The 23,442-nt window shown below is 59.2% G+C and overlaps 1 protein-coding gene across 1 annotated transcript in view; it reads left to right on the top strand.

Moving 5' to 3' along the window:
* Positions 1-23,442, top strand: part of parp1 (poly (ADP-ribose) polymerase 1) — a 114,386-nt gene that overhangs the window by 41,585 nt on the left and 49,359 nt on the right. Inside the window, exons 5-10 of the mRNA XM_072500222.1 lie at positions 7,101-7,194; positions 8,095-8,211; positions 10,004-10,180; positions 15,141-15,273; positions 18,332-18,472; positions 21,490-21,723. Of these exons, the coding sequence (XP_072356323.1) occupies positions 7,101-7,194; positions 8,095-8,211; positions 10,004-10,180; positions 15,141-15,273; positions 18,332-18,472; positions 21,490-21,723 (896 nt within the window). The remainder of the gene's footprint in view (positions 1-7,100; positions 7,195-8,094; positions 8,212-10,003; positions 10,181-15,140; positions 15,274-18,331; positions 18,473-21,489; positions 21,724-23,442) is intronic.

The raw sequence follows: 23,442 nt of genomic DNA, 5'->3' as shown, positions 1-23,442 counted from the left end.
CTGCTCTCTCTCTCTCTCTCCTGCTCTGTCTCTCTCTCTCCTGCTCTCTCTCTCTCCTGCTCTCTCGCTCTCTCCTGCTCTCTCTCTCTCTCCTGCTCTCTCTCTCTCCTGCTCTGTCTCTCTCTCTCCTGCTCTCTCTCTCTCCTGCTCTCTCGCTCTCTCCTGCTCTCTCTCTCCTGCCCTCTCTCTCTCTCTCCTCTCTCTCTCTCTCTCTCTCTCTCCTGCTCTCTCTCTCTCTCTCTCCTGCTCTCTCTCTCTCTCTCCTGCTCTCTCTCTCTCTCCTTCTCTCTCTCTCCTTCTCTCTCTCTCCTTCTCTCTCTATCCTTCTCTCTCTATCCTTCTCTCTCTATCCTCTCTCTCTCTCTCCTTCTCTCTCTCTCTCCTGCTCTCTCTCTCTCCTGCTCTCTCTCTCTCCTGCTCTCTCTCTCTCCTGCTCTCTCTCTCTCCTGCTCTCTCTCTCTCCTGCTCTCTCTCTCTCCTGCTCTCACTCTCTCCTACTCTCACTCTCTCCTGCTCTCTCTCTCTCCTGCTCTCTCTCTCTCCTGCTCTCTCTCTCTCCTGCTCTCTCTCTCTCCTGCTCTCTCTCTCTCCTGCTCTCTCTCTCTCTCTCCTGCTCTCTCTCTCTCCTGCTCTCTCTCTCTCCTGCTCTCTCTCTCTCCTGCTCTCTCTCTCTCCTGCTCTCTCTCTCTCCTGCTCTCTCTCTCTCCTGCTCTCTCTCTCTCCTGCTCTCTCTCTCTCCTGCTCTCTCTCTCTCCTGCTCTCTCTCTCTCCTGCTCTCTCTCTCTCCTGCTCTCTCTCTCTCCTGCTCTCTCTCTCTCCTGCTCTCTCTCTCTCCTGCTCTCTCTCTCTCCTGCTCTCTCTCTCTCCTGCTCTCTCTCTCTCCTGCTCTCTCTCTCTCTCCTGCTCTCCCTCTCGCTCCTGCTCTCCCTCTCGCTGCTCTCCCCTCTCGCTGCTCTCCCTCTCGCTGCTCTCCCTCTCGCTGCTCTCCCTCTCGCTGCTCTCCCTCTCGCTGCTCGCCCTCTCGCTGCTCGCCCTCTCGCTGCTCGCCCTCTCGCTGCTCGCCCTCTCGCTGCTCGCCCTCTCGCTGCTCGCCCTCTCGCTGCTCGCCCTCTCGCTGCTCGCCCTCTCGCTGCTCGCCCTCTCGCTGCTCGCCCTCTCGCTGCTCGCCCTCTCGCTGCTCGCCCTCTCGCTGCTCGCCCTCTCGCTGCTCGCCCTCTCGCTGCTCGCCCTCTCGCTGCTCGCCCTCTCGCTGCTCGCCCTCTCGCTGCTCGCCCTCTCGCTGCCCGCCCTCTCGCTGCCCGCCCTCTCGCTGCCCGCCCTCTCGCTGCCCCGCCCTCTCGCTGCCCGCCCTCTCGCTGCCCGCCCTCTCGCTGCCCGCCCTCTCGCTGCCCCGCCCCTCTCGCTGCCCGCCCTCTCGCTGCCCGCCCCTCTCGCTGCCCGCCCTCTCGCTGCCCGCCCTCTCGCTGCCCGCCCTCTCGCTGCCCCCGCCCCTCTCTCGCTGCCCGCCCTCTCGCTGCCCGCCCCTCTCGCTGCCCGCCCTCTCGCTGCCCGCCCTCTCGCTGCCCACCCTCTCGCTGCCCGCCCTCTCGCTGCCCGCCCTCTCGCTGCCCGCCCTCTCGCTGCCCGCCCTCTCGCTGCTCGCCCTCTCGCTGCTCGCCCTCTTCCTGCTCTCCTAACTCTCCCCTCTCTCCCTTACTCACTCATTTTCTTCCACTCTCCTGCTGTCTGTCTCTCTCTCTCTCTCTCTCTCTCTCTCTCTCTCTCTCCTTCCTGCTCTCTCCTGCCTCGCCCTCTCTGTCTCTCTTCTCTCTCCCGCTCTCTCTCGTGCTCTCTCTCTCTCTGTCTCTCCCTCTCTCTGTCTCTCCCTCTCTTGCCTGCTCACTCTCTCCTGCTCTCTCTCTCTCTCTCTCTCTCTCCTGCTCTCTCTCTCTCCTGCTCTTTCTCCTCTCTCTCTCTCCTGCCTTTCTCCTCTCTCTCTCTCCTGCTCTCTCTCTCTCTCCTGCGCACTCTCTCTCCTGCTCTATCTCTCTCACTCCCCCCTGCTCTCTCTCTCTCCTGCTCTCTCTCTCTCCTGCTCTATCTCTCTCCTGCTCTCTCCTCTCTGTCTCTCTCTCTCTCTCTCTCTCTCTCTCTCTCTCTCTCTCTCTCTCTCATGCTCTCACTCCTACTCTCTCTCTCTCATGCTCTTTTCCCTCTCTCTCTCTTGCTCTCTCTCTCTCCTGCGCGCTCTCTCTCTTTCCTGCGCGCTCGCTCTCTTTCCTGCGCGCTCGCTCTCTTTCCTGCGCGCTCGCTCTCTTTCCTGCGCGCTCGCTCTCTTTCCTGCGCGCTCGCTCTCTTTCCTGCGCGCGCGCTCTCTTTCCTGCGCGCGCGCGCTCTCTCTCTCTCTCTCTCTCTCTCTCTCTCTCTCTCTCTCTCTCTCTCTCTCTCTCTTCTGCGCACTCTCTCTCACTCCCTCCTGCTCTCTTTCTCTCTCTCTCTCTCTCTCTCCTGCTCTTTCTCTCTCTCTCTCTCTCTCCTGATCTCTCTCTCTCTCTCTGTCCTGAGTCTCCGATTTCTAGCATCTGCAGTGTTTTGATTTACATTCCTTTTAACCTTTACTTGCTCCCAGTCATGGGACTGAAAGCCCTGTTTAGAAAACACTCTAGCCTCTCCCCATCCTCCAGTCCTGTGCCTTGAGCTTTCACTCTGGGCCTTTTGTCACCCAACTTAAGATGAAAGCAAATTACTTGGATGCTAGGATCTGAATCAAATAACAGAAAATGCTGGACAATCTCAGCAGGTCTGACAGCATCTGTGGAGCGAGAGGGGAGCTAACGTTTTGAGTCTAGTTGACCTTTTTTGTCACCTAACCCTCCGTCGCCGTTAACCTGGCTTCCTTCCTGCAAAAGCCACCCAGCTGATGAATCAAACATTCAGTCAGTCAGCCGGCCAGCTTTCCCTCTCTGGGACCCTGCACCCCCTGGTCAGCAGCTCCCACCTTTCCCCTCATGGTGTCGTCAGCTCACATTGATCAGTGTTGGCGATACCAAGGTCCTTTCTCGGGCGTTCGCGGAGAGGGCAGTTCAGCCAAATCGCATTGCTGTCGGTCTAGAGTCACGTCTGGGCCACACCGGTTAGGGAGGGCAGATTTCCTTCCCTGCAGGAGAAGAAGAGTGAACCAGATGAGTTTTTACGACAACCAGTGTTTTATCTCCCCATGACTGAGACCACAGCTCGAAGTTCCCTCACCTGCACTGGTAGTGGACCTGGACGCTCAGTTCATCGTTTGATGCCCTCAGTTTGTTGCGTTTGGGGAGCTGTCGACCTTGAGGAGCTGTCGGCTGTGTGGCACTCTGCTCTAATTGAGAGGCTCCCTTTAAGGAACGGTTTTCAGGTGAGAGACTGAGATGACGAAGGCCCAAACGAGTGTCCTGTCGCCGTCACCCCCCAGGATTAATGGCCTCACTGGAGAACTGGGGAAGGAGATGATCATTAGTGAAGTGTTTTTTCTTTAATTAATGGCAGTGGACAGACTCGCCCACGGTTCTTCTGTGTTTGTGTTCCAAGCATCTGAAATAGGAGTTGAAAATACTTATAAATGTAAATAGCTCGGGCTTCAGTGGAGAGACTAGATTGGATTCTATTCCCTGACCCTGTGTTACCGGTTCTGAAACATTCATTTACTGTTGTACCCTGGCTTCCTCAGCAGTGTTTTTTTATTTTTATAAATTTAGAGCACCCAATTATTTTTTTTCCAATTAAGGGGCAATTTAGCGTGACCAATCCACCTAACCTGCACATCTTTGGGTTGTGGGGGCGAAACCCACTCAGACACGGGGAGAATGTGCAAACTCCACACGGACAGTGACCCAGAGCCGGGATTGAACCTGGGACCTCGGCGCCGTGAGGCAGCAGTGTTAACCACTGTGCCACCGTGCTGCCCTCCTCGGCAGTGTTAACACATTTTCAGTGACCCGCTGCCTGCCTGGGCAAGTCTCTGAAAAATATATTTTTTGAAGGATGTTTGTCTGGAGGGGAGTGTTTCTGGAATCCCAGCTTTGGCGAAAGCCATTTGGCCCATTGTGTGGGTGTCAGCCCCCTCAGCTCGGACTTTCCCCCCAATCGTTACCCTGTGGCCCTGCAAATGATTACACTTCGGTATTGATCCAATCCTCTTCTGAAGGCCTCGTTGAATTTGCCTCCAATACACTCTGACCCTAACCACACACAGTGCTGAAAGGTTTTGCCCATGGCACAGTTGCTTCTTAACTCAGTGGGATCCTCTGATTCTCAACCCATCCGCCGATGGCAAGAGTTTCTCCATCTACTCCCTCTAGACCCTTTATTCTGAAAAGTTCGGTCTTCCCCAGCATAAAGAGCCCCAGCTTCTCCAATCTATTAACGTTACGTAAAGGGGCATGCCAGGTCAATGGTGAAATATCACAAATAATGCAGAATTGAAGTCCTTGCTCTGGGCTCCAGACGGGGCCAGAGGTGTCAGGTGATGGAGGTGGGGGGCAGAGGTGCCGTGCCGCTGAGGCGGGTAGTGAGGCAGGGGTGTTGTGCCGCTGAGGCGGGTAGTGGGGCAGAGGTGCCGCGCCGCTGAGGCGGGCAGGGTGCAGCGCCGCTGAGGCGGGTAGTGGGGCAGGGGTGCAGCGCCGCTGAGGTGGGTAGTGGGGCAGGGGTGCCGTGCTGCTGAGGCGGGTAGTGGGGCAGGGGAGCCGTGCCGCTGAGGCGGGTAGTGGGGCAGGGGTGCCGTGCTGCTGAGGCGGGTAGTGGGGCAGGGGTGCAGCGCCGCTGAGGCGGGTAGTGGGGCAGGGGTGTTGTGCCGCTGAGGCGGGTAGTGGGGCAGGGGTGCCGTGCCGCTGAGGCGGGTAGTGGGGCAGGGGTGCCGCGCCGCTGAGGCGGGTAGTGGGCAGGGGTGCCGCGCCGCTGAGGCGGGTAGTGGGGCAGAGGTGCCGCGCCGCTGAGGCGGGGTAGTGGGGCAGGAGTGCCGTACCGCGCCGCTGAGGCGGGTAGTGGGCAGGGGTGCCGCACCGCTGAGGTGGGTAGTGGGCAGGGGTGTCGTGCCGCTGAGGCGGGTAGTGGGGCAGGGATGCTGCGCCGCTGAGGCGGGTAGTGAGGCAGGGGTGCCGTGTCGCTGAGGCGGGTAGTGGGGCAGGGGTGTCTTGCCGCTGAGGCGGGTAGTGGGGCAGAGGTGCCGTGTCGCTGAGGCGGGTAGTGGGGCAGGGGTGCCGTGTCGCTGAGGCGGGTAGTGGGGCAGGGGTGTCTTGCCGCTGAGGCGGGTAGTGGGGCAGGGGAGCCGCACCGCTGAGGCGGGTAGTGGGGCAGGGGTGCCGCACCGCTGAGGCGGGTAGTGGGGCAGGGGTGCCGCACCGCGCCGCTGAGGCGGGTAGTGGGGCAGGGGGTGCCGCACCGCTGAGGCGGGTAGTGGGGCAGGGGTGTCGTGCCGCTGAGGCGGGTAGTGGGGCAGGGGTGTCGTGCCGCTGAGGCGGGTAGTGAGGCAGGGGTGCCGTGTCGCTGAGGCGGGTAGTGGGGCAGGGGTGCCGTGTCGCTGAGGCGGGTAGTGGGGCAGGGATGCTGTGCTGCTGAGGCGGGTAGTGGGGCAGGGGTGCCGTGTCGCTGAGGCGGGTAGTGGGGCAGGGGTGCCGTGTCGCTGAGGCGGGTAGTGGGGCAGGGGTGCCGTGTCGCTGAGGCGGGTAGTGGGGCAGGGATGCTGTGCTGCTGAGGCGGGTAGTGGGGCAGGGGTGCCGTGTCGCTGAGGCGGGTAGTGGGGCAGGGGTGCCGTGCCGCTGAGGCGGGTAGTGGGGCAGGGGTGTCTTGCCGCTGAGGCGGGTAGTGGGGCAGGGGAGCCGCGCCGCTGAGGCGGGTAGTGGGGCAGGGGTGTTGTGCCGCTGAGGCGGGTAGTGGGGCAGGGGAGCCGCACCGCTGAGGCGGGTAGTGGGGCAGGGGTGTCGTGCCGCTGAGGCGGGTAGTGGGGCAGGGGTGCTGCGCTGCTGAGTCGGGTAGTGGGGCAGGGGTGCCGCGCCGTTGAGGTGGGTAGTGGGGCAGGGGTGTCTTGCCGCTGAGGCGGGGTAGTGGGGCAGGGGTGCCGTGCTGCTGAAGCGGGTAGTGGGGCAGGGATGCCGCGCCGCTGAGGCTGGTAGTGGGGCAGGGGTGCCGCGCCGCTGAGGCGGGTAGTGGGGCAGGGGTGCCGCGCCGCTGAGGCGGGTAGTGGGGCAGGGGTGCAGCGCCGCTGAGGTGGGTAGTGGGGCAGGGGTGCCGCGCCGCTGAGGCAGGTAGTGGGGCAGGGGTGCCGTGCTGCTGAAGCGAGTAGTGGGGCAGGGATGCTGTGCTGCTGAGGCGGGTAGTGGGGCAGGGATGCTGTGCTGCTGAGGCGGGTAGTGGGGCAGGAGTGCAGCGCTGCTGAGGTGGGTAGTGGGGCAGGAGTGCCGTGCTGCTGAGGTGGGTAGTGGGGCAGGGGTGCCGTGCTGCTGAGGTGGGTAGTGGGGCAGGGATGCTGTGCTGCTGAGGCGGGTAGTGGGGCAGGGATGCTGTGCTGCTGAGGCGGGTAGTGGGGCAGGGGTGTCGTGCTGCTGAGGTGGGTAGTGGGGCAGGGGTGCCGTGCTGCTGAGGTGGGTAGTGGGGCAGGGGTGCCGTGCTGCTGAGGTGGGTAGTGGGGCAGGGGTGCCGTGCTGCTGAGGCGGGTAGTGGGGCAGGGCTGCCGTGCTGCTGAGGTGGGTAGTGGGGCAGGGATGCTGTGCTGCTGAGGCGGGTAGTGGGGCAGGGATGCTGTGCTGCTGAGGCGGGTAGTGGGGCAGGGACGCTGTGCTGCTGAGGCGGGTAGTGGGGCAGGGGTGCCGTGCTGCTGAAGCGGGTAGTGGGGCAGGGATGCTGCTGAAGCGGGTAGTGGGGCAGGGGTGCTGCTGAGGCGGGTAGTGGGGCAGGGGTGATGCGCTGCTGAGGCGGGTAGTGGGGCAGGGGTGCCGCACTGCTGAGGCGGGTAGTGGGGCAGGTGTGCCGCACCGCTGAGGCGGGCAGGGGTGCCCTGCTGCTGAGGCGGGTAGGGGTGCCCTGCTGCTGAGGCGGGTAGCGGGGCAGGGGCGCCAGCATCTGACTTACCATTTCTCTTTATTTTGCAGGAAAAGAAAAGGGGACGATATCGATGTTGAAACAAAAACCAAGAAGAAAAAGAAGAAGGAAGAGAAAATGTCAAAGGTGGAGAAGGAGCTGAAGGTGAGCATGTGGGTGAGGTGGGATTGTCTGTGCTCGGGGCGCGGTGGGGAGAGTGCCTGCTCTCTCTCGGGCATGTGCGTGTCTTACCCTCGCGCGGGGGCACGTGCGTGCCGTGTCTTAACCCCTCCCACGGGGCGCGTGCGTGCTGTGTCTCCCCCTCGCGCGGGGCCCGTGCGCGACGTGTCTCTCCCCCACCCGCAGGGGCACGTGCGTGCCGTGTCTCGCCCTCGCGCAGGGGCACATGTGTGCTGTGTTTTACCCTCGCGCGGGTCACGTGTGTGGCGTGTCTCTTCCCCTCGAGCAGGGGCGCGTGCATGCCTTGTCTTTCACCCTCGCGCGGGGGCACGTGCATGGCGTGTCTTAACCCCTCGCACAGGGGCGCGTCGTGTCTCTCCCGCTTGCGCAGGGGTGCGCGCGCGCCGTGTCAACCCTTCTCGCGCAGGGGCGCGTGCGCCCCATGTCTCTCACCCTGGAGCAGGGGTGCGTCATGTCTCTCCCGCTCGCGCAGGGGCGCCTGCCCGCCGTGTCAATCCTCCTCGAGCAGTGACGCGCGCGCGCCGTGTCTCTTCCCCTCGAGCAGGGGCACATGCGTGCCGTATCTCTCACCCTCGCGCAGGGGTGCATCGTGTCTCTCCCGCTTGCGCAGGGGCGCGTGCGCGCAGGGTCAGTGCGTTTTGTGTCTCCCCCTCGCGCAGTGGCGCGTGCGTGCCGTGTCTCCCATCACACGGGGCCCCATGCGCGGCGTGTTTCCCTCGCGCAGGGGAACGTGCGCGCCGTGTCTCTTCTCCCCCCTTGCGCGTGCGCGCCTTTTGTCTCCCCTCGCATGGGGACGTGAGTGCTGGCAAGCGCTTCCTCACCCTCTCCCGCTCTCTCTCTCTCTCTCTCTCTCTCTCTCTGCAGGATCAGAGCCAGTTGATCTGGAGTATTAAGGATGAGTTGAAAAAGTGCTGCTCTACAAGTGACCTCCGAGAGCTCCTGATCGCCAACAAGCAGGAAGTTCCGTCCGGAGAAGCAGCCGTTAGTGACTTTTGTACTTATCTGTGGCTCAGCATAGGAATGTTCACCCAAAGGCGGATAAGAATTGGAACTTTTCCTCCACCTCAGTGAGCGTTGATGTGGGTTGGAATATTTGAGACTGAGATTGAACGATATTTATTAGAGATGGGTATTGGGGATGTTTAGTGAAAGTGGATAAATGGAATGAACATACAAATGATCCATGGTCATGTTGAATAGTGGAACAGGCTCAAGGGGCTGAATGGCATCCTCTTGTTCCATTTTCCCCTTTCTACATGTAATGGTAGATGTGGAAAGGAGTGTGACAAATGCAATATTTTAGATATATTGGATTAGAAACATTTGGCAATTTAAGGGTTAATAGCCTGGGCTGGGTTATCTATCGCGTGTTTGACTGCAGTATTCATGTTTTTAATATAATCTTGTTTTGTCAGACCAAAAAGCTGTTAGGAGCCAGATGTGAAATTGACCATCGTAAAAGCCTGAGCTATTGCACTGTTGTTTGACTAGGAGATCCCTGGGGAGTTTATATGTTTTCAGCCGAGGGAGATGATGTGATTGCTGGGGGAGTTAAAGCATTCAGACATTTTGAGAAAGGCTTTGAGTTGAGTTCTGATCTGGCTACCCTTTAGACAACAAGTCAAGTAATTTGCTCTCACAGTAGGGTAGTTAAGAAAAGAGGTGAATAGTATTTAAAGCCATGCAGTCTTGTCTGAGGACAGCGGGATACTGAAACAAACCGGTTAAAACTGTTTTTTGAGTACATCCAGCCAGAATCTGCAGGGATTCTAACAGGAGCCAGATCTGTTCTGGAAAGCAAGTGGAGCTGTGCGGCATTGGGATGTGGGATGGACTGAGAGCTGCATGTTGTATGATGTTTTTATTGTTCAATTAAATTAAATAAAAAATAATCTTTATTGTCACAAGTAGGCTTACATTAACACTGCGATGAAGTTACTGTGAAAAGCCCCTAGTCGCCACATTCCGGCACCTGTTGGGGCACACAGAAGGAAAATTCAGAATTCTCAGCTGGTACGGGAATTGAACCCGTGCTGCTGGCCTTGGTCTGCATCACAAACCAGCTGACTAGCCCACTGAGCTATTGGGAATAGAGATAGTGATTAAGGGTTTTGTATTGACTGTATTGAGTAGTATTGTTTCAGGGCTAATTGTAAGCTATTTTCGGGTGTGGGGTTTAAGATTTTAATATTTTGTTATAAAAGTTTTGTTTTATTCCTATTTCTTTGTGCAATCACTCCTGGAGGAAAGTATTCTTTCTGCATAGTCCTACAAATAAAATATTGGGATTTTGGTCCTGGGGTCTGGTCTGTGATCGTAAAGGAGTGTGTGATGAGCCAGGCAGAGTGAATGGGGTTCTTTCTGTTAAAAATTATATTAGTTCAAACTTCCCATTGCATTTGCTTCCTAATCCTAACCCACTATTTTGATTGGTTCTTTTCAGAAATATTCCCAATATTTTGATTGGCTTCAATATACAGTCTCTCCTCTTGCGATTGGCTCGCCCACCACTGCCTCCTCTTGCAATTGGCTTGCCCACCACTGCCTCCTCTTGCGATTGGCTTGCCCACCACTGCCTCCTCTTGCGATTGGCTTGCCCACCACTGCCTCCTCTTGCGATTGGCTTGCCCACCACTGCCTCCTCTTGCAATTGGCTTGCCTACCCCCTGCTTCTCCCGGTGGAGCACGCTGGCTGCTGCAGGTTTGAGTTCTGTAACCCCTCCCCTGCCGGGATGGTCTCTGCTCACGTGTGTTTTGCTTTGGTTCTGTGTAGATCCTTGATCAGGTGTCAGATGGGATGTTGTTTGGGTCACTGCTGCCCTGTGAAGAATGCAAAGGGCAGATGCAGTTGAAAGGTGATGCCTACAGCTGCACTGGTAACATCACTGCCTGGACCAAGTGTCGTGCCAGCACCCAAGCACCCAATCGCAAGGACTGGGTCATGCCCAAGGTAAGTAACAGAACTGCCAGGACGGAAAGCCAGTACTGAGGGAGCGCTGCACTGTCAGAGGGTCAGTGCTGAGGGAGTGCTGCACTGTCAGAGAGTCAGTACTGAGGGAGTGCTGCACTGTCAGAGAGTCAGTACTGAGGGAGTGCTGCACTGTCAGAGAGTCAGTACTGAGGGAGTGCTGCACTGTCAGAGGGTCAGTACTGAGGGAGTGCTGCACTGTCAGAGGGTCAGTACTGAGGGAGTGCCGCACTGTCAGAGAGTCAGTACTGAGGGAGTGCTGCACTGTCAGAGGGTCAGTACTGAGGGAGTGCTGCACTGTCAGAGGGTCAGTACTGAGGGAGTGCTGCACTGTCAGAGAGTCAGTACTGAGGGAGTGCTGCACTGTCAGAGGGTCAGTACTGAGGGAGCGCTGCACTGTCAGAGAGTCTGTACTGAGGGAGCGCTGCACTGTCAGAGAGTCTGTACTGAGGGAGTGCTGCGCTGTCAGTGGGTCAGTACTGAGGGAGCGCTGCACTGTCAGAGAGTCTGTACTGAGGGAGCGCTGCACTGTCAGAGTCAGTACTGAAGGAGTGCTGCGCTGTCAGAGGGTCAGTACTGAGGGAGCTCTGCACTGTCAGAGGGACAGCTGCACTGTCAGAGGGTCAGTGCTGAGGGAGTGCTGCCCTGTCAGAGAGTCAGTACTGAGGGAGCGCTGCACTGTCAGAGGGTCAGTACTGAGGGAGCGCTGCACTGTCGGAGGGTTGGGGGAGCACTGTGCTGATGGAGGGCTGGCACTGGGGGAGCGCTGATCTTTCGGAGGGCCGGCGCCGGGGGCGCACTTTGCTGTTGGAGGGCCACGCTGGGAACGCTGCGCTGTCGGAGGGCCGGCGCCGGGAGAGCGCTGTGCTGTCGGAGGGCCGGCCCAGGGAGGGCGCTGTGCTGTCGAAGGGCCGGCGCCGGGAGAGCGCTGCGCTGTCGGAGGGCCGGCGCCGGGAGAGCGCTGTGCTGTCGGAGGGCCGGCACGGGGGCGTACTTTACTGTTGGAGGGCCGCGCTGGGAGCGCTGCGCTGTCAGAGGGCCGGTGCCGGGGGCTTACTATGCTGTCGGAGGGCCGGCGCCGGGAGAGCGCTGTGCTGTCGGAGGGCTCACGCCGGGAGGGCGTTGTGCTGTCGGAGGGCCGGCGCCGGGAGAGCGCTGTGCTGTCGGAGGGCCGGCGCCGGGAGAGCGCTGTGCTGTCGGAGGGCCGGCGCCGGGAGAGCGCTGTGCTGTCGGAGGGCCGGCGCCGGGAGAGCGCTGTGCTGTCGGAGGGCCGGCGCCGGGAGAGCGCTGTGCTGTCGGAGGGCCGGCGCCGGGAGAGCGCTGTGCTGTCGGAGGGCCGGCGCCGGGAGAGCGCTGTGCTGTCGGAGGGCCGGCGCCGGGAGAGCGCTGTGCTGTCGGAGGGCCGGCGCCGGGAGAGCGCTGTGCTGTCGGAGGGCCGGCGCCGGGAGAGCGCTGTGCTGTCGGAGGGCCGGCGCCGGGAGAGCGCTGTGCTGTCGGAGGGCCGGCGCCGGGAGAGCGCTGTGCTGTCGGAGGGCCGGCGCCGGGAGAGCGCTGTGCTGTCGGAGGGCGGGCGCCGGGAGAGCGCTGTGCTGTCGGAGGGCCGGCGCCGGGAGAGCGCTGTGCTGTCGGAGGGCCGGCGCCGGGAGAGCGCTGTGCTGTCGGAGGGCCGGCGCCGGGAGAGCGCTGTGCTGTCGGAGGGCCGGCGCCGGGAGAGCGCTGTGCTGTCGGAGGGCCGGCGCCGGGAGAGCGCTGTGCTGTCGGAGGGCCGGCGCCGGGAGAGCGCTGTGCTGTCGGAGGGCCGGCGCCGGGAGAGCGCTGTGCTGTCGGAGGGCCGGCGCCGGGAGAGCGCTGTGCTGTCGGAGGGCCGGCGCCGGGAGAGCGCTGTGCTGTCGGAGGGCCGGCGCCGGGAGAGCGCTGTGCTGTCGGAGGGCCGGCGCCGGGAGAGCGCTGTGCTGTCGGAGGGCCGGCGCCGGGAGAGCGCTGTGCTGTCGGAGGGCCGGCGCCGGGAGAGCGCTGTGCTGTCGGAGGGCCGGCGCCGGGAGAGCGCTGTGCTGTCGGAGGGCCGGCGCCGGGAGAGCGCTGTGCTGTCGGAGGGCCGGCGCCGGGAGAGCGCTGTGCTGTCGGAGGGCCGGCGCCGGGAGAGCGCTGTGCTGTCGGAGGGCCGGCGCCGGGGGCGTACTTTGCTGTTGGAGGGCCACGCTGGGAGCGCTGCGCTGTCGGAGGGCTCACGCCGGGAGGGCGCTGCGCTGTCGGAGGGCCGGGGGCTTACTTTGCTGTTGGAGGGCCACGCTGGGAGCGCTGCGCTGTCGGAGGGCTCACGCCGGGAGGGCGCTGCGCTGTCGGAGGGCCGGGGGCTTACTTTGCTGTTGGAGGGCCACGCTGGGAGCGCTGTGCCGTCGGAGGGCTCACGCCGGGAGGGCGCTGCGCTGTCGGAGGGCTGGGGGTGTACTTTGCTGTTGGAGGGCCACGCTGGGAGCGCTGTGCCGTCGGAGGGCTCGCGCCGGGAGGGCGCTGCGCTATTGGAAGGTCAGCGCCGGGAGGGCGCTGCGCTGTTGGAGGGCCGGCGCCGGAAGAGCGCTGTGCTGTCGGAGGGCCGGCGCCGGGGGCCACTGCGCTGTCGGAGGTCCGGCGCCGGGGGGCACTGCGCTGTCGGAGGTCCGGCGCCGGGGGGCACTGCGCTGTCGGAGGGTCGGCGCCGGGGAGCGCTGTGCTGTTGGAGGGCCGGCGCCGGAAGAGCGCTGCGCTGTCGGAGGGCTCGTGCCGGGGGGCACTGCGCTGTCGGAGGGCTTGTGCCGGGGGGCACTGCGCTGTCGGAGGGCTCGTGCCGGGGGGCACTGCGCTGTCGGAGGGCTCGTGCCGGGGGGCACTGCGCTGTCGGAGGTCCGGCGCCGGGGGGCACTGCGGTGTCGGAGGGTCGGCGCCGGGGAGCGCTGTGGTGTCGGAGGGTCGGGGCTGGGGAGCGCTGTGGTGTTGGAGGGCCGGCGCCAGGGGGTACTGCGCTGTCGGAGGGCCGGTGGCGGGGACCTTTGCGCTGTCGGAGGGCCGGGGAACCTTTGCGCTGTCGGAGGGCTGGCGCCGGGGGAGCACTGTGCTGCCGGAGGGCTGGTGGCGGGGACCTTTGCGCTGTCGGAGGGCCGGGGGACTGTTGCGCTGTCGGAGGGCTGCGCCAGGGGGCACTGCGCTGTCAGAGGGCCGGCGCCGGGGGGGCACTGCGCTGTCGTAGGGCCGGCGCCGGGGGGCACTGCGCTGTCGGAGGGCCGGCGCCGGGGGGCACTGCGCTGTCGGAGGGTCGGCGCCGGGGAGCGCTGTGGTGTCGGAGGGTCGGCGCCGGGGAGCGCTGTGCTGTCGGAGGGCCGGCGCCGGGGGGTACTGCGCTGTCGGAGGGCCGGTGGCGGGGACCTTTGCGCTGTCGGAGGGCCGGGGAACCTTTGCGCTGTCGGAGGGCTGGCGCCGGGGGAGCACTGTGCTGCCGGAGGGCTGGTGGCGGGGACCTTTGCGCTGTCGGAGGGCCGGGGGACCGTTGCGCTGTCGGAGGGCTGCGCCAGGGGGCACTGCGCTGTCAGAGGGCCGGCGCCGGGGGGGCACTGCGCTGTCAGAGGGCCGGCGCCGGGGGGCACTGCGCTGTCAGAGGGCCGGCGCCAGGGGGCACTGCGCTGTCAGAGGGCCGGCGCCAGGGGGCACTGCGCTGTCAGAGGGCCGGCGCCGGGGGGCACTGCGCTGTCGGAGGGCCGGTGCTGGGGGAGTGCTGCTTTGTTGGAGGGCCTGTTTTCCGTGAGACATTAACCCTACGTTCAGTCTGCTCACTCAGGTAGATATGAAACTTTGCATGCCCCTGTTTTGAAGAAGAGCAAGGTAGTTGACCCTTGTGTCCTGGACAGTATTTAACCCTCAGCCAACATCACAAATGCAATGTTGCTGGTTATTTGGCAAGTTGCACAGCAAGGTTCCACCAACTGTTTGCAGTAAACACAGGACTTACATTTCTCTGGCGCTTTCTGCAACGGTAAGAACATCCTTCCCCATCAGCACAGTGGGTGTACCTATACCACATGGACTGCAGCGGTTCAAGAAGGCACCTACCCAAGGACAATTAGGGGAGGGCTGGCTAAGTCCACTGCCCGGAGAAATGAATTTTAAAGAATGTACTTGATAGACGTTGAAGTTCTTCTGAAGTGTTATAATGTATTAACTGAGGTCGTTGGCCAGGGCCACACTTGATGTCATTGCCTAAGGCGTACTTTGGGACATCCTGTGGGCACTTAATTAATACAAGTTCCCTGCTTAATGGTGAGGGATGTCGAGGCACACTTCTGTGTCTGCTGGGTGTCAGCTTAAAAATGTTACATTCTTTGCCCTTGAAAATCTTTTTTGTCACAAGTAGGCTTACATTAACACTGCAATGAAAAGCCCCTAGTCACCATACTCCAGCGCCTGTTCGGGTCACTGAGGGAGAATTTAGAATGTCCAATTCACCTAACAGCACGTCTTTCGGGACTTGTGGGAGGAAACCGGAGCACCCGGAGGAAACCCACGCGGACACGGGGAGAACGTGCAGACTCCGCACAGACAGTGACCCAAGCTGGGAATCGAACCAGTGGTGCTGTGAAGCTACTGTGCCGCTGTCATCAGGATTTAAAGGCCCGTTTTACAATGGACCCACAGTTTAGTAGCCCTTTGTGTAGGTCTCCGATCGTTAAACTGGGAGCCTCACCCTAACCCCTCCTTTCCGGCCTGACAAGCGCCAGGCGACACAAGTGCCTCTGACCACATTCCCAGATGGGATTGAGATGTTGCCTCATAATCTGGGCAGGCATTGAGTTTTCAACCTGGAGCCCAGTGTTCCCATCCTGTGTCGTCACTGCCTCCTTTATCGTCCCTTTGCCGGCCCGTCATTGTGTGTTTGCAGATCTTAACCTCCATCTGCGGAATTTGTGATTTCCAGGAATTCCATGAGATACCCTTCCTGAAGAAGTTCAAGTTCAAGAGGCAAGTCCGGATTTTCCCGCCCACGCCCCCGGCTGCCAGCACCGAGAATTCTGTCTCCGTGGACAGTGGGGTTGCCTCGGCACCTGCAGGTACGCTGGGCCCAGCCTGGGCTCGCACCCTTTTCCACAAGTCTGGCTATGACTCGATTTGAAACTGGGAGAGGCTTGGGGTTTTTTTTTTTTAGTTGCTGAGGAAAACTGTAAAGATACATTTCAACTGGTGGGGAGGAGTTTGGGAATAATCTCGTTTTGCAGTCGATTCAAGTGACTCTGTAAAAGCCAGGGTGAAAATACACCTTTAAAAGTAGAATCACAACTTGTATATTCAAGTGTTAGACAAATTTTGAATCTTCGGGGGATTTAAAGGTTCTGTGGTCAGGAAAGTGGAGTTAAGGCCGCAGTTACGATTTTATGGAAAGGTGGAGCAAGTTTGAGGGGCCCAAATGTCCACTGCCTCTGCACGGTGCAAACTAATAGACTGACTGATCTTCCCCAGCCCAGGCTGCTGTTATGGTCCTCCCTCTGTAGTGCCTCTGGGATTGGAGGCGACGGTTGCAGTGTGAAGGTGGGACTGGGAATGGAGGAGGGACCACAGGAATTCGGCCACCCAGCCTGCTCCTCCATTCAATAAGATCTAAGATGATCAGATTGTGGTCTGAATTCTTCTCTCTCTCTCTCTCTCTCTCTCCACCACCATACACACACAAAATGCAACGTTTGATTCCTTGTTGATCAAGTAACTGCTTTGCATGTATTCAATCACCCCTGAGAAAAAGAATTTCACAGACTAATAACTCAGAGAAAAAAACTCTTGTCATCTTCTTCCTAAAAGTGAGACTGGCCCATTGTTCTTAAACCGTGTCCCCTGGTTCTAGCGTCTCCCACAAGGGGAAACATTCTCTCAGTACCCACCCTGCCGAGTCCCCTCTATGTCTCAATAAGATCACCTCATTCCTCTGAACACCCAAGTGAGAGCGCACCGGAGGGGTGGGTGTGGGAGCGGATGGAGGCAGCTTCATGTAGGGACACGAGTTTAGGAGCACTGCTAACGGCGCCTCTGCCGTTCTCCGCGGCTAGGCACTCCACTAGCCCGGTCATGGTGGAGGCCTTGAGGGTGTGGGAACAGTGGCGGCAGCACATGGGGCTGGAGGGGACGTTGGTGTGCTATGTGGCAACCATTGGTTTGGTCCCGGGGGGGGGACGGGGGGCTGGATGGGGGGGTGGTTTGAGGGTGGCAGCGGATGGGGATCGAGCAGTTTGGGGATTTGTTTATAGATGGGGGCTTTGTTTGGAAGAGTTGGTGGAGTTTGAGCTGCCCGATGGGAATGGGTTTCGCTACTTACAGGTGAGGGACTTTGTGCAGAGGCAGGTCTCGACTTTGCCGCACCAGGGATTGCAGGACAAGGTAGTGTTGAAAGCAGGAGTGGGGGAGGGGCAGGTGTCGGAAATCTATAAAGCGTTTATAGATTGAGAGGGAGCCCCGATAGGGGAGGTGAAGCGTTAGTGGGAGGAAGAGTTGGGTTGGAAGTTGGAGGCTGAGTTATGGGAGAACACCCTGAGGGGAGTCAATGCGTCCTCATCATGTGCCAGGCTGAGCTGATATAATTTAAGGTGGTCCACAGGGCACATATGACTGGCCTGGATGAGCAGGTTCTTTGAAGGGATGGAGGCTAGGTGGGGCGGTGTGCGGGTGGGCCTGCGAATCATGTCCATATGTTTTGGGTTGACCGAAGCTTAGGCGATTCTGGCAGGGGTTTGCTGACGTTATGTCGGAGGTACTGAAGGTAAGGGTGGTTCCGAGTCCAGAGGGGTGATTTTTGGTATGTCAGAAGTCCGGGGTATGAAATGAAAATTGCTTATTGTCACAAGTAGGCTTCAAATGAAGTTACTGTGAAAAGCCCCTAGTCGCCACATTCCGGCGCCTTAAAAGCCAGCGATTTAGCCCTGGGTTAGTGGCATGGCCGGGTTTCTCAGACTTGAGAAGATTACGTTTGCCCTGAGGGGCTTGATGGTAGGGTTGCCCTGGAGGTGGCAGCTGTTTATCGACTTCTTTGGGAAAGATTAAGTTGGCAGCAGTGGGGGTTAAAAAGGGGAGGCATGGGGAGTTGGGTAAGGTGGGGGAAGGTTGGTAGGGAATGGTTGGGGAGTTGTTTATGAAAGCCATGTTGGCTGGGTTTGTTTGGAGTGTGTTTACTTTTTCTGTTAAAATCTATAATATAAATGCCTCAATATAATATTTTTCAAAAGAGAAGTAAGCGCGCTGCGGTGTCAGATTGGGATTGGAGGAGCTGGGTAGCAGTCCGCACTGGGACTGCGAACATCATGATCAGTGAGTGGGCCTTCCGAAAGATCGGCATCATCTCGGAGATTCTCCAATCCCGCGGCAAAGTGTCCATGCCGATGTAAACGCCGTCGCGGTTTACGATGGCGTGAATGGGCCGCTCCCACGACTAATTCTGGTCCCTCCGCGGGGCCAGCACGGCGCTGGAGCGGTTCGTGCCGCTCCAGCTGCAGATCCCGGCGCGAACTGTGCGCCGCAGGATCCGTGCATGCGCAGATGTGCCGGCGCCAACGAGGACATGTGCAGTGGCACCGGCGCCAACGGCGCATGCGCAGTGGCCTCCTTCAACACGCCGGCCCCGACGCAACATGGCGCAGGACTACAGGGGCCGGCGTGTAGGAAAGGAGGCCCCCAGCCACAGAGGCCGGCCCACCGATCAGTGGGCCCCGATCGCGAGCCAGGCCACATTGGAGGCCCCCCCCCCCCCCCCCCCCCCGGGTATGACCCACGCCCCCAAATGCCGCCACCCGACCCTTGCACGCCGATGCCCCGCCGGGCCAGAGCAGATTAGAACGGCGCCGGCGGTACTCGGCTCTTTTCTTTCTTACGGCTGCTCAGCCCATTGGGCTGGAGAATCGGTGGGCTGGCCATGTAGAGCGGCCCGCGACCGGGGCCACGCCAACCACGCCGGCGCCAATTCTCCGCTCTGCATCAGCGGAGAATCGCGTGCCGGCGACGGGGTGGAGTGGCGCGATTCGTGTGGCCCGCCAGCGATTCTCCGACTCGCCGCGGGGACGGAGAATCCCGTCCGGGGACCTTGATATGTCTCCTTAATGAACTCGCGATTTTCTCCTCTTTTCCCCGCAGGCTTACCTCTGGCGAACATGAAGGTCCTCCTCCTGGGAAAACTCACAAAGAGGAAGGATGAGCTGAAGAGTCTGGTGGAAGAGTCTGGAGGGAAGATCACAGGAACAACCAACAAGGCCAAGCTGTGCATCAGCTCGCAGAGTACGGTGATGACCAATAGAAATTGTTAATACAGGAACACCGCATTTCACGGTATCTGTTCTGCTTCAATCTGCCGGTTCATTGAGGAGATGGACCTTGTTTCTAATGGGACTGAAGTAAATGGATGGTGCTCTTTCTCTTCCCCTCCCTTCCCTCTTTCTCTCTTTCCCCCCTCCCCCTCTTCCTCCTTTCCCCCCCTCTTCCTCCTCTCCCCCCTCTTCCTCCTTTCCCCCCCTTCCCCCTCTTCCTCCTCTCCCGACCTCCCCCCTCTTCCTCCTCTCCCCCCCTTCCTCCTCTCCCCCCTTCCTCCTCTCCTCCCCTTCCTCCTCTACCCCCCTCTTCCTCCTCTCCCCCCTCTCCCTCCTCTCCCCCCTCTCCCTCCTCTCCCCCCTCTCCCTCCTCTCCCTCCTCTCCCCCCTCTCCCTCCTCTCCCCCCTCTTCCTCCTCTCCCCCCTCTTCCTCCTCTCCCCCCTCTTCCTCCTCTCCCCCCTCTTCCTCCTCTCCCCCCTCTTCCTCCTCTCCCCCCTCTTCCTCCTCTCCCCCCTCTTCCTCCTCTCCCCCCTCTTCCTCCTCTCCCCCCTCTTCCTCCTCTCCCCCCTCTTCCTCCTCCCCCCTCTTCCTCCTCCCCCTCTCTTCCTCCTTCCCCCTCTCTTCCTCCTTCCCCCTCTCTTCCTCCTTCCCCCTCTCTTCCTCCTTCCCCCTCTCTTCTCCTTCCCCCTCTCTTCCTCCTTCCCCCTCTCTTCCTCCTTCCCCCTCTCTTCCTCCTTCCCCCTCTCTTCCTCCTTCCCCCTCTCTTCCTCCTTCCCCCTCTCTTCCTCCTTCCCCCTCTCTTCCTCCTTCCTCCTTCCCCCTCTCTTCCTCCTTCCCCCTCTCTTCCTCCTTCCCCCTCTCTTCCTCCTTCCCCCTCTCTTCCTCCTTCCCCCTCTCTTCCTCCTTCCCCCTCTCTTCCTCCTTCCCCCTCTCTTCCTCCTTCCCCCTCTCTTCCTCCTTGAAGTACTTTTTGAAGTGCCCCTTTTTCCAGATGTGTGAAGGGATAGTGTAGTGGGAGTTTTTACTGTATTCTATGTTGTACCTGTCCTTGTGTGGTTTGTAGGGCAGTATAGAGGTAGCTTTACTCCGTATCCATCCCATGCTGTACCTGCCCTTGGAGTGATTGATGGGGGCAGTGTCGGGAGATTTGACTGTGTATCTAGCCCCTGTTGAGCCTGTCCCGGGAGGGTTTTCTCACCAGCCTGTCCCGGGAGGGTTTTCTCACCAGCCTGTCCCGGGTGGGTTTTCTCACCAGCCTGTCCCGGGTGGGTTTTATCACCAGCCTGTCCCGGGAGGGTTTTATCACCAGCCTGTCCCGGGTGGGTTTTATCACCAGCATGTCCCGGGTGGGTTTTCTCACCAGCCTGTCCCGGGTGGGTTTTCTCACCAGCCTGTCCCGGGAGGGTTTTATCACCAGCCTGTCCCGGGAGGGTTTTATCACCAGCCTGTCCCGGGAGGGTTTTCTCACCAGCCTGTCCCGGGTGTGTTTTATCACCAGCCTGTCCCGGGTGGGTTTTCTCACCAGCCTGTCCTGGGAGGGTTTTATCACCAGCCTGTCCCGGGAGGGTTTTCTCACCAGCCTGTCCCGGGTGGGTTTTATCACCAGCCTGTCCCGGGAGGGTTTTCTCACCAGCCTGTCCCGGGTGTGTTTTGTCACCAGCCTGCCCCGGGTGGGTTTTGTCACCAGCCTGTCCCGGGAGGGTTTTCTCACCAGCCTGTCCCGGGAGGGTTTTCTCACCAGCCTGTCCCGGGTGTGTTTTATCACCAGCCTGTCCCGGGTGGGTTTTGTCACCAGCCTGTCCATGGTGGGTTTTGTCACCAGCCTGTCCATGGTGGGTTTTGTCACCAGCCTGCCCCGGGTGGGTTTTGTCACCAGCCTGCCCCGGGTGGGTTTTATCACCAGCCTGCCCCGGGTGGGTTTTATCACCAGCCTGCCCCGGGTGGGTTTTATCACCAGCCTGTCCATGGTGGGTTTTGTCACCAGCCTGTCCCGGGTGGGTTTTATCACCAGCCTGTCCCGGGTGGGTTTTATCACCAGCCTGTCCCGGGAGGGTTTTATCACCAGCCTGTCCCGGGTGGGTTTTATCACCAGCCTGTCCCGGGTGGGTTTTGTCACCAGCCTCTCCCGGGTGGGTTTTGTCACCAGCCTGTCCCGGGAGGGTTTTATCACCAGCCTGTCCCGGGAGGGTTTTATCACCAGCCTGTCCCGGGAGGGTTTTGTCACCAGCCTGTCCCGGGAGGGTTTTATCACCAGCCTGTCCCGGGTGGGTTTTATCACCAGCCTGTCCCGGGAGGGTTTTATCACCAGCCTGTCCCGGGTGGGTTTTATCACCAGCCTGTCCCGGGAGGGTTTTATCACCAGCCTGTCCCGGGTGGGTTTTATCACCAGCCTGTCCCGGGTGGGTTTTATCACCAGCCTGTCCCGGGAGGGTTTTGTCACCAGCCTGTCCCGGGTGGGTTTTGTCACCAGCCTGTCCCGGGTGGGTTTTATCACCAGCCTGTCCCGGGTGGGTTTTGTCACCAACCTGTCCCGGGTGGGTTTTATCGGACACCAACCTGTCCCGGGTGGGTTTTATCAGACACCAGCCTGTCCCGGGTGGGTTTTATCGGACACCAACCTGTCCCGGGTGGGTTTTATCGGACACCAGCCTGTCCCGGGTGGGTTTTATCGGACACCAGCCTGTCCCCGGTGGGTTTTATCGGACACCAGCCTGTCCCGGGTGGGTTTTATCGGACACCAGCCTGTCCCGGGTGGGTTTTATCGGACACTGCCACCAGGGGTGGCTGTGGAGTTTAAGTTCAAATGGGTAGATAGAATTTTGGTGCAGATCTTCAGGAGCCAATTAAATGGCAGAATGGATTTGAGGGGCTGACCTTGTCACAGTGGGGCAGGTCTGATGGACTCAATGACCTGTTCCTATTATTTTCTGTTGGATTTATTTTTCCCTCTGGGCAGCTTTGACTGATTGCCGTTGATTTTCCTATAGAGGAGTTGGACAAAATGACCAAGAAGATGGAAGAGGTGAAGGAAGCCAATGTCAGGGTGGTTTGTGAGGATTTCCTCGACGATCTTCAGTCAGGGAAGGGGCTTCAGGAATTGCTGTCGGTCCACGGGATCTCTCCCTGGGGAGCTGAAGTTGCCCCCGAGGTGGTGTCGGAGCCCCCCGTTGCTGCGAAGTCCACTGCGAAAAGCTCCAGTGGCAAAGTCAAGCGGGAGGAAGGTAACAATCACCCAATCGTCTGTAAGAAAAGACTTGCATTAATGACAACCTCTGAATAGCCAATAAAGTACTTTTTGAAGTGCAGTCACTGTTGTGATGTAGGGAACATGGCAGCAATTTGTACACCGCAAGCTCCCACAAATAGCAATAACATAGAACATAGAAAAATACAGCACAGAACAGGCGCTTCGGCCCACGGTGCTGTGCCGAACCTTTGTCCTAGATTATAATAGAATTTACAGTGCAGAAGGAGGCCATTCAGCCCATCGAGTCTGCACCGGCTCTCGGAAAGAGCACCCTACCCCAAGGTCAACACCTCCACCCTATCCCCATAACCCAGTAACCCCACCCAACACTCAGGGCAATTTTAGACACCTAAGGGAAATTTAGCATGGCCAATCCACCTAACCTGCACATCTTTGGACTGTGGGAGGAAACCGGAGCACCCGGAGGAAACCCACGCACACACGGGGAGGATGTGTAGACTCCGCACAGACAGTGACCCAAGCCGGAATCGAACTTTGGACCCTGGAGCTGTGAAGCAATTGTGCTATCCACAATGCTACCGTGCTGCCCTTAAGAACAAATTAATCTACACCCATCATTCTACCGTAATCCATGTACCTATCCAATAGCTGCTTGAAGGTCCCTAATGTTTCCGACTCAACTACTTCCACAGGCAGTGCATTCCATGCCCTCACTACTCTCTGGGTAAAGAACCTACCTCTGACATCCACCTTACATTTAAGGTGAATGGTAGAAGATATATGTCCCCTTGTAATGGTTTGTTCCACCTGGGGAAAAAGTCTCTGACTGTCTACTCTATCTATTTCCCTGATCATCTTATAAACCTCTGTCAAGTCACCTCTCATCTTTCTCCGTTCTAATGAGAAAAGGCCTAGCACCCTCAACCTTTCCTCGTAAGACCTACCCTCCATTCCAGGCAACATCCTGGTAAATCTCCTTTGTATCTTTTCCAAAGTTTCCACATCCTTCCTAAAATGAGGCGACCAGAACTGTACACAGTACTCCAAATATGGCCGTACCAAGGTTTGGTACAGCTGCATCATCACCTCATGGCTCTTAAATTCAATCCCTCTGGCAATGAACGCTAGCACACCATAGGCCTTCTTCACAGCTCTATCCACTTGAGTGGCAACTTTTAAAGATGTATGAACATAGACCCCAAGATCTCTCCGCTCCTCCACATTGCCAAGAACCCTACCGTTAACCCTGCATTCCATATTCATATTTGTCCTTCCAAAATGGACAACCTCCCACTTTTCAGGGTTAAACTCCATCTGCCACTTCTCAGCCCAGCTCTGCATCCTATCTATGTCTCTTTGCAGCCAACAACTGCCCTCCTCACTATTCACAACTCCACCAATCTTCGTATCGTCTGCAAATTTACTGACCCACCCTTCAACTCCCTCATCCAAGTCATTAATGAAAATCACAAACAGAAGAGGATCCAGAACTGATCCCTGCGGTACGCCACTGGTAACTGGGATCCAGGATGAATATTTGCCATCCACTACCACTCTCTGACTGCTATCGGTTAGCCAGTTCGTTATCCAACTGGCCAAATTTCCCACTATCCCATGCCTCCTTACTTTCTGCAGAAGCCTACCATGGGGAACCTTATCAAATGCCTTACTAAAATCCATGTACACTACATCCACTGCTTTACCTTCATCCACATGCTTGGTCACCTCCTCA

The sequence above is a fragment of the Scyliorhinus torazame genome, chromosome 4 (assembly GCF_047496885.1).
Source record: "Scyliorhinus torazame isolate Kashiwa2021f chromosome 4, sScyTor2.1, whole genome shotgun sequence".
Classification (NCBI taxonomy): Eukaryota; Metazoa; Chordata; class Chondrichthyes; order Carcharhiniformes; family Scyliorhinidae; genus Scyliorhinus; species Scyliorhinus torazame.
Note: the sequence above shows the minus strand (reverse complement) of the source record. Positions and strands in the feature narration are given on the sequence as shown.